Consider the following 10,350-nt stretch of genomic DNA (forward strand, 5'->3'; position numbering starts at 1 on the left):
TGTATATTAAAAATATGCTCAGAAATCAGGTCTCAGATTTTGTGGTTGTGCTCCACACTCTTATCAGGTCTCATCTGGCCTCTTGGAAGCAGAGGGACTTTCCCAGTCATGAGAATAATGTTGAGACTCCTCGTTGTGTTTTCTCCTAATACTAGACACGTAATTATTTTCACCAAAACACACTTTAACCTGGAGTCTTGTAAATCTTTTCAGGCCTCCAGGGTACTTTTTCTACTCATGCAGTAAAAGGTTATTCCTATACCCTAAAGTGTTAACAAGTAGAACGAATGGAGACATAGGTAAATTACAACTGCTCAAACACAGTGTTCCTTGTAGATTTGTGCTAATACAGTGAGAACAGGATGAGGCCTGACATTTGACATTTGTAGTTATGTGTGTAATTACTATTAGTGTTTTGCCAGAATGTTTCTGTTTTTTAGTTATTAAAAGAAGCAACAGAATCGAGGCACAAATATGAACAAATGAAACAGCAAGAAGTACAACTGAAACAGCAGGTAACTTGACAGCAGGGGAGAGAGTTTAAGAAAAATCTATGGGTTATTTGCTACATACCTTGAATCTCTTCTAAGGTAGTTTGCTTGTTCCTAGCCCAAGCTACCAAAACTCAGGAAGAGATCACATGTCCTTGGAAGTTTCCTCCTCAGGGTTACCAGCTCATCCCAGTTTACTAAAAACTTGCCTGGTTTTAGTCCTGAAAATTCCATGTTCCACTTGCTTCCCTACCTATACCCACTGTCTCAGGTCAACTGGGATGGTTGGCCACCCTATCTTGTGTCCCCTTTCCAAGATTCCAGATACTTGTCTCCCTTTCTGAGTCTGCTCCCGTGTGTATCATTCTAATTTTCCACTAAAGGAACATTGATAAATCTCCAGATTTTACTTTTTTTGTACCAGGTTGAATTATATGAAATTGCAGACCTATAAAATGGCAATTTTATATAGTTTAATCTCGTCTCTAGAATTTTGTGCAATGAGCACATGTGCTGTTTTACGAACCATTTGAGACCACATAGTTCCACTCCCAGGTAGTCTTGTGGTGGTGTTTTTAATCAGGGCCCTTCCTCCTTTTCAGTCCAGATCCTGTAAATGTGTCCTATTGTCATCTCTGTGTGGTTGTCTTGTGGCATCAGAGTAGCAGGTGCCACCACCTTACTCCAAGAAGAGGTACAAGGAACACTTTTGTGTCTTCATAAATTAGGTACATCTGTAATTCACCCCTTTTCAGTTAACTGTATTACATTCTGTTGAAGAAAGTGTTGTTTATTATATAGATTTCTTTGGTGTAACACTCTAGTTCTAAAATACACTGAACATTAAGACTGGGATAAATCTCCATGACCATCTATCTCCTTTAGGCACTATTTTTCTTTGGGAACATTTTACAATGTTGGTGGCATTAACTTCCTATAAAGCTAACTTTTGGGAGGTGGTGTCAGGGATTGAACCCAGGGGTGCTTAACCACTGAGCTACATTCCTAGACCTTTTTCATTTCTTATTTTGAGGCAGAGTCTTACCAAACTGTTTAGGACCTCACTAAGTTGCTGAGGTTAGCCTCAAACTTGGCGTTCCTCCTGCTTCAGCCTCCTGAGTTGCTAGGATTACAGACATGGGCCACTGCACCCAGCAAGCTAACATATCTTAAGAGTAAAAATTCAAGAGGTGTCAGATACAAGTCTTTGGAATGTTTCCTTCTCAGTTATGATCATTGCCAGAATGCTGCAAGGAGATTGGAACCCCTTACTTACCAACCCTGTCCTTTGAGTTGTCCATGTAAATTGAGCCAAGAATTAAGGTAGAGAAAAGGTATGGCCCCCGAAGATGTTCTTGAATTTGGGAGTCATAGATAATGATGCAGGAGTCATCTGAGGGCCCCTTCACTAAGGCCATAGGCCAGCTCTGAATTTTTTGTAGTCACCAGTGTAGCTTTTGTTGTCTGTGATCTGTGCCACCAAGTCCTCTTTCTCAATTGTTATTTTCTTTTGCCATCCTTGGTTTTTTTTTTTTTGCTACCTAAATGTAACTGTCCTTCCCAAGTCTGTCTATCTGTTCTTACCATGTCATCTCTCAGCATTTGTTGATGACGCTCAGTCTTGTTGCTATGCTTTGGCCCACTGTTTTGTAATTCAGCCATGTAAGTCCAGGTGTGATGGTAGTTGCCATTTATTCACTGCTCACTGTTCACCAGCACTGGACTCTCAGATGGAACAGTCATTACCTGGATGTTCCACTTTAAATAATGGACCACACTACAACTGCTTCTAATCTCCTTCAAGAGCTAGAACTGCTCCCTAGCGTGAGCACTACTGGTATTTCTGACTCCACGTGTCAGTGTTTGCTTCCTCTCCCTCTGCTCCTAAATCTTGCTCGTTCTCCAGTTCCTTCTGCATTTCTGTTCCTGTTCCTCCTCTCCTCCTGGCCCATGGACATGCCTTTTTGCAGACATGGTTTGCCTATCTTCCTTTTGTCGCTTTAGCGGTACTGGAACCAAGTTTTCAGCCTGCTGCTGCCTCCCACATACAGCAGCTCCTACTTCCAAGTGCTTCCGTGTGGCCCACCCCACCCCGTAACTGTGGGAGGGCTGGGTTCCATCATATTGCACTCCCTACCCTTCACATCCTGTGAGGTGGTGCTCTTTAGTATTCCTAATAAAGTGCTGCTTATGTGATTTCTTGGCCTCTGATGAACTTCTTGATTCCCCTGCTTTCCTTATGTGTATTTTGTGATCTCCATCAAAACACTATTCCTCTGGGTCTTTTTCTGAAAATAATGCAGTGACATTAGATAGTCTCTGGAGAGTTCCCTCCTGGCCTAAAGTAAGTCCTTCAGTGCACCCTTGAAGCCTCACTCAGGCCTCCTCCACGTGAAGCTTTCCTTCTCTTTCTGACCTTTACTGGGTACCTTTCCCTCCCATTGCTCTGAATGCCTGTTCTAGGAGGAGAAAAAGGTGACTGCATTTTATATTCTGCTTGCTTCCTTGCTTTTTCTCTGCTTGAACACAAATTCTTTGAAGGTAGGAGTTAAAGAGAAAAATTGGTGTTTCAACCTTGGGTTTTCTCTTAACTGTACTGCTGAATTCTTTCTTGCCAACCAAACCAATTCTTGGACTTCTCTTGCATTTTCCTGCGTGCATTCAGCAGAAAGATCCTTGAGAGCAAGCTACGAACTATGAAGGTGGTATTCTAAAAGAACACTCTTCCCAAGAATGGTTTTCAAATGTCAGGAGGAGATGGTTCATAAAGCATTACAGGTCTATGAATTTATAGCTATACCACATCCTTCAGGTTTCATTATCATCAATGGAATGGAACTAGTAGATTTTTCTGTATTTGAAACACATTATAATAATGACAACACAATTTCTTGAGTTTTAATGCATTTCTGAGAGTTGTTAGAGCTTTAGCTATCTATGTCTGGTATCCAAGGACTGGGTGTATATTTGTTCATTTCTAACAAGTAACTTGACATTTAACTACATATTGTTTTGGAAGTTTGGGGATTTGAACTATTTACCTAGAATCATATTTACCTGGTTTTATTTTTTTTTTCTGTAGCTTTCTCTTTATATGGATAAGTTTGAAGAATTTCAGACTACTATGGCAAAAAGCAATGAACTGTTTACAACCTTCAGACAAGAAATGGAAAAGGTATTTGTATATTTTTAGTAGACTGTTATATCAAAGGCAGTTAATTTATATAAACTCTTTGAAGCATGAATACTACTTGGGTGGGTTTATGTTATTATGGTACTCTCTTCATTTTATCTTTCCTGATTTTCCAGTGGCATATTTGGTCATTTTGCACTCAATGGTACCCCAAGAAGCTAACGATTTCTCCACTCTTGGAATTCTTTGTTACAATGAATTCCTCTGTTAAATACAATTTGTCACTAGAAATAAGGTGTGGGGGTCTTTGTTTTTATCACTTCAGAGGATCACTCCCCAGTCCTTGTACAAAGTTCTGTCCTTAGAAATTATTTAAGATATCTGTATGCCCAGAAGAGAAATTATGTATTTTGGTTTGTTGAGAATACACACACACAAATTAGTGTTTCTGTTCTTTTAAGCTTGTCTTTCAAATCTTAATCTTAATTCTTTCTCTAACCAAACCAATTCTTTGGCTTCTTTTGCATTTTCCTGCCCGCATGAAGAGATCCTTGATGTCAAGCTAAGGATAACCATATATATTCCTCCATTCTCATTTTACTTGGCAAGTTCCCCTTAAATTGGGAGGGTTTTTTGTTGTTTTTCTTTTTTAAGGAAGGGTCTTGCCATTTTGCCTAGGCTGGCTTTGAATTCCTGAACTCAAACAGTCCTACTGCCTTGGCCTCCTGAGTAGCTGGGGCTACAGGTGTACATTTCCATACTTGGCTAAATTTGGGGAGTTTTAGTTTTATTTTTTTGTTTTTGTGGTGCTATGGATTGAACCCAGGGCCTTGCGCATGCTAGGCAAATGCTGTACCACTGAGTTATGTCTTCAACCCCTAAATTGGGGGATTTTTAAAAAATGTTGTTTAGAAGTGCAGTGATACCTGGCACTTTCTAAGCATTCAGTAGATGCTAGGTCTATTATTTGATCTTACACAGGGGTTGAGTGTGGGTGCTCTGGCCTAATGTTCCAGTTGCATCATGTAATGTGTAACTGTGGACAAGTTTACCCTTTGTCTTTTGATTCTTTCACTTTTAAAAAATGGCTAAAAAAATAAGCCTGCCCTTCATAAAATAGAATATTTCAGACAGTGGATGGCATTAACATGTGCTCAATAACCCTGAGCTGAACGGTGCTCACATTACCATCTTGAGATATTTTTAGACCTAGTAATCTGGAGAATTCCATGAGCAGATGAGTTCTGCCTGCCAATCCTTTCAGTTGATGCTCTAATCGAGGCAGACCTGTCAGGCACAGTCCAAGTATTATTTGGGCTCCAGCACGTGCTTACTCTTGAGGTGTAATAGAGTTAAAGATAGGGACTCCTTAAATTTGCTATCATCCTGGAGAATACTCTGGAATTGTTAGTGGCTATAGGGAATCCTGTGAGTCAGTGCTTAACCCAGATCTTCCATGAGCTCTTTCCATGGCCTTTGTCCCAGTTTGCCTTGTGTTACTGTTTTGTGGGTCATGACCTAAGGCATAGCACATTGGCTCTGTCTTATCCTTGTTTCCCTTAACAGCGCCTGGCTTAGTGCCCTTAGTTGGATCGGAGCTGATGTGTAGTCAGTAATAGGTAAAGGAATATTGAGATGTGGCTGATTGACAGAAAAAGATCAGTTTCATTCTCTATTTCTGAAAATCAAGTTCTTCTAGCAGAGGTTTAAGAACATTCCTCTAATTTTTGGACCTACTTTATCTTCAGCAAAGTCTGAGGTAAAACAGTATTGTGAGTTGTGAGGATGACCAGAGTGTAAGGCTGGACTATTTTTTTCCCCACTGGAATCTTATCTAAATGGTGCTGACTATAGTTCTGAACTGATAGGAGATTGGATGTTCTGGTACAGCACCAATTCTTAAATCTTTTGTGGGGCTGAAAGTCTGTCTTTCCAAGAATCTCAAGAATTGATTTAAAGGGCAGGAACCTCACAAACATGGACTCCCTCCACCACCCACACACATCTTGGGGAAAAAGAAGTCATGTCTCTTGCTATCCTGAGGTGGATTGGAAGCTGTACTCAACTGAGAGTTCAAAGCATGGTCCCCAACAGCTTCCTCAGTTTGCTGCTGTCTCTGAAATGTAGGGGATTAAATTTGTTTTTCTCTTATGAAACCCCCACTTTGTTTCCATCTTAGGAGCTTCTGAGGTCAGCTCTGCTACTGACAGCTATTTCTATAAAGGCACACACAGCTGTCTGCTGGGCAAGGCAGATGCAGTGATGGGGGAGGGAGTGACATTAAAACATTTCTTGTGTAACAAATAGAGATAAGAAATGGAATTTAGAATTTAAATTTGGAATTGTGTTGATTCACAGATGACAAAGAAAATTAAAAAACTGGAAAAAGAAACAATAATATGGCGTACCAAATGGGAAAACAATAATAAAGCACTTCTGCAAATGGCTGAAGAGGTGAGATGGTTTCCTACAACTAAGGTGTTTTTTTTTTTTTTTTTTTTTTTTTGTACTGGGGATGATTGAACCCAAATCCCCAGCCCTTTTTTATATTTTTATTTAGAGACAGGGTCTCCCTGAGTTGCTTAGGGCCTTTCTCAGTTGCTGAGGCAGGCTTTGAACTCGGGATCCTCCTGCCTCAGCCTCTCAAGCTGCTGGGATTACAGGTGTGACCACAGCACCCGGCGACTAAAGTATATTCTTCATCATAGGAACTCATTAAGTTCAGGTGTCTATCAGGGCAAGAGACATATGTGATGTCTTTCCTGACGGGGGACAGATATAGGGCTCTGAGAGAGATTGAGCTTCTTACCACCCAGTTAATTTGCCCAGTCTTGTGTTAGCTGCTAAGTGTCTAGATTTTGCTTTCTTCTATAGCAGTGATTTCTTAAACTTGAGCCTGCACAAATCCCTGCTATAAAATCAGAATTGCTAGAACCCAGCCAGAGGCCCTGTCCCACTAGGTCTGGGATGGGCCAGGACACCTGTTTTTCTAACAAGCATCCAGGCAATGCTGATGCCAGTCCAGGGACTAGGCCCTTCACCTTGGGAAGCCACAGGACTTCCAGCAAGATCCTGCAAGCAAAACACCAAGCACCTCTTTCTGCCTTGATGTAGTTTTCAGAAAAGCAACAAAGTACTTTTTGCCAGTTTTATAAGGTAACAGGTATTGTTTGCAATCACTAAATTTCACATTTTAGAAACTTGACTAATTTAAAACATTTCACAAGAAATAGGACATCAGCACATGTATACAAGTCTTATATGAGACATTTTGTTTTTAGTCTAATTTTCTGCTAGTCTTTGTGATGTCAAGAATTTCTTTAACAGTTCACAATACAAAATGTTTTAGAAAGTAGATTGTCTATTTTAAAGAAGTGTGTCAGAGAGGGACTCTGTCATCTTAGAACAGTATTGCTAAGTATCATTCATATACTTAGATGTGTATGCAGTGAAGGTAGCTAGCTAGAATCTCAGAAAGTACCTGAAGAAACTGAACATGTTCAATAGGTGATAAAATAGGTAGTTTACAGTGTGGCTCACAGCTCATTTTTTGGGGGTGTGTGTATACAAAATCCTAATTTGTATTTAATGAGGTTTTGGAAATTTCATCTGTTTCTTTCTTACAGAAAACTGTCCGTGACAAAGAGTACAAGGCCTTTCAAATAAAACTGGAACGCTTAGAGAAGCTGTGTAGGGCTCTTCAGACGGAAAGGAATGAGCTGAATGAGAAGGTGGAGGTCCTGAAAGAGCAGGTCTCTGTCAGAGCTGCAGACGGGGACTTGGTGCCACCTGTGCTGCAGCCCTGCACCACCCTTGATCCTCACCAGAAGCTGAACACTTCCTCAAGAGGCCCGGGAGGGCACCTGGAAGCCGAGGCCAAGGCGGCAGATGAGAGAAGTGCTGCACAAAAGCCCTCTTCCCCAGGCTCTGCTCCAGGCATTGAGTCCGTTGACTAAAGTGAAGTGTGATTACTGTATTGAGAGATATATTTTGTGTATAACTTTCTCTGTTAGTAGTAACTATTGGTTTTGTGGTGAAAATTTTCTTACTTTTTCTACCATATCTGTATTTTCTTAGAACTACTGGACTTATGTGGTACAGGAGGCTGCTTAGCAGTTTTGAATAGTTTTATTCTATAAATTTCCCTCAGCTGTGTTGCACATCTGCCTCATTTTCCCCCTTCATTGGAATGCATGTGTTATTGCCTTGTCCTTTCTCTTCCCTGCTTCTTGCACAGAATTTTTCTAATTAAAATTTCACTCAAGACGGGGCCAACCATTACAAAGGAACTCTGTTTGGATAATGGTTCCTTGATGTGAAAACAATATTAATTTAAACATCTTGGCCCCCATTAATGCTACTAAAAAAATATCAAGATGATTAGTTTTGTCTAATAGCCCATTTAAATGCCAAGTAAAAAAATAAATCACTAGTGTTGGGTCAGAAATAAGTATAGCATACTTGATTCAAATTAGCTTTTTGATAATATTTATATCATTTGACAAACTGAGATGGCCACAAGCCTTTACTTCTAGGTTTTGGCAGAATATGTACATAAAGATGTCATTTGTGGACAAAGTAGAATATGTAGGCAAAGCATCGGACAAACAGGTTTAATGTATATGTGACTAAAAAGTCATACTGCTTTGATTTCAGGGTAGAACCCACACATGGAATTTGGACTACTTGGTGCTCACTGTAGAGCAAGGTGGTTTCTATTCGATTTGGGATTTAGGTACATATTCTCCACTTCTTCAGAAAGCCCATTAATTTAAAAACTGCTGGTCACATTTGCAGGCCCTTATCAATCTAAGATAAGGAGGCTGAATTAACGTGGTCCTTTCACTAGGCAAAAGTTCATTCATTACCTTCTGTCTATGTAAAGGTTGGTGTTCAGTTTTATAGGTATCCCACCAGCAAAGCACTCTAGGTATTTTTAAAAGGCAATTTAAGCTATGGACAGCAGTAACTAAAACCATTTCTATTTCTAAACACACTGGAACCAGCATTTTTACCTTGGGAAAACTTGGCAGAGTGTTACATAGTCAGGATTGTAACTTATGCTTTCCCTCATTTCTTGTTCCTTTGTTTGTTACTGTCATTTTTTTTCCCCAAAGAAAAAAACACAGTATTAAGGTCTCTACACTTGGAATGGGGGAAAATTTGAAATTAAGCACATAACTTTTGCTTTAGTTCTTTAACTTCCCTTTGTTTTCTTCAATGTTGAATGTGGTTCAGTTATGCAAATGACTAATCAGGCTGCACTGATGCAAGTCTTGACTGGTATAATTTGCATTGAAATACTTTATGAAATAAAAAAGGTTCTACTAGAACTGATGTTAGCACATTCCACTGACACTTGTTAAACTGCTTACTGGACTGAATAAACTCCGTTTTGTCCAGTTAAAAGTTTTCTCTTTGTTAAGTTTTACTTGTAAAGTCCTGTCACATTCATGGTCTAAACTGGGTTGAGAGAATTGAAAATTGTCCAACAGATAGGAAACAGTGCCTGGAGTAGAGGATTATATCTAAGCTTCTACCATCAGTTATGCTAATCAAGGGGCCATATAGTGGAAGAAATCCACCAAGTAGGTCATCTAATTACTCTGTCAAAATGAGTTGGAAGTACAAATAACACCCTCCAACAGCCTCTTATAAATAACTCCCTTCAGCTACTAAATAAAATACTGGACTCATTCCCCTCCCCCCAGGGGAAATGAAGACATATATCAGAACTATAATCTATCTTAAAATTAGTACTAACGATCGCATTTCACAAGAACTCCGCTGGATGTACAGCTCTTAACATTTTATCAAGCCATGTGTGTAGCCCACCACGTTTTTTTGTGGTGCTTGTCCTGTGTGGAAGACTGTAAATCTTGGACCTGTTGCATATCTTCAAGGGCTTTATAAAGCAATGTGATTAACAGTACTTGGCCTGCTGCTTTTGGCTTACACATATTTTTAGCTAGATGCTATCGTTATGTTAAAAGGATACAGATTCTGTCTCGGATGCATTCAGAATCTTTCCCTTACCCTGTGAATAAACAAACAAATGGGGCCCTCTGAGAAGGACACCCTCCCCTAAAGTGATCACCTCACCAGCCCAGTGTTGTGGCTTTGTAGCACACCCTGTATCTATCATATTCTAGAACACTGTAATGCTACTAGGCTGGCCCGGAAAAGGTTTTAAATGTTGATTCACAATTGCATTTGTTGCACCACCATGGAATCTTGATGTATATTATTTATAGTGGCAGTAGACCCCAACGTGTAGCGGAAACTTGGGTCTTGGATAATGGACCATTTCATCCTCAGACTTGTAGAAGTACATTTCTTGGTCTTGAGACCAGTATTTTAGTTATGTATGCAACTGCCTTTATTACACCTGGTTATCACAATTCAATTCTCAGGTGTTGCAGAAAAATCTACCTCTTTCAGACTGTAGATGGAAGTAACTGTGAAAAAATGATGCAGATATCTTCTAGTTTGTGCTAAACACACTGCTTTATTTTTACAGCCCACGTCTTTCATGAGGATACGAATTGTTAAGAGGCAGTCTTGTTTTGCTTTTCAAAGACATTTTGTAGAGATTTTTCACTAATGTGAATCTGATTTTATCTACTCGATTCTGTATAGATTAAGTAAATATGTATGATAAATTTAATAGCTTCTGTGTATTTTGTTACCCATATGGCATTCATTCTATAGAACACACCAAAGGTA

The 10,350-nt window shown here is 39.7% G+C and overlaps 1 protein-coding gene across 1 annotated transcript in view; it reads left to right on the forward strand.

The window, feature by feature from the left end:
• The window catches only part of Txlng (taxilin gamma), a 50,905-nt gene extending 40,620 nt beyond the window's left edge, over nucleotides 1–10,285 (forward strand). Inside the window, exons 7-10 of the mRNA XM_047535665.1 lie at nucleotides 441–515; nucleotides 3,574–3,666; nucleotides 5,983–6,078; nucleotides 7,251–10,285. Of these exons, the coding sequence (XP_047391621.1) occupies nucleotides 441–515; nucleotides 3,574–3,666; nucleotides 5,983–6,078; nucleotides 7,251–7,580 (594 nt within the window). The 3' untranslated portion in view covers nucleotides 7,581–10,285. The remainder of the gene's footprint in view (nucleotides 1–440; nucleotides 516–3,573; nucleotides 3,667–5,982; nucleotides 6,079–7,250) is intronic.
• Nucleotides 10,286–10,350: the final 65 nt, after the last annotated feature.

The sequence above is a fragment of the Sciurus carolinensis genome, chromosome X (assembly GCF_902686445.1).
Source record: "Sciurus carolinensis chromosome X, mSciCar1.2, whole genome shotgun sequence".
Lineage (NCBI taxonomy): Eukaryota > Metazoa > Chordata > Mammalia > Rodentia > Sciuridae > Sciurus > Sciurus carolinensis.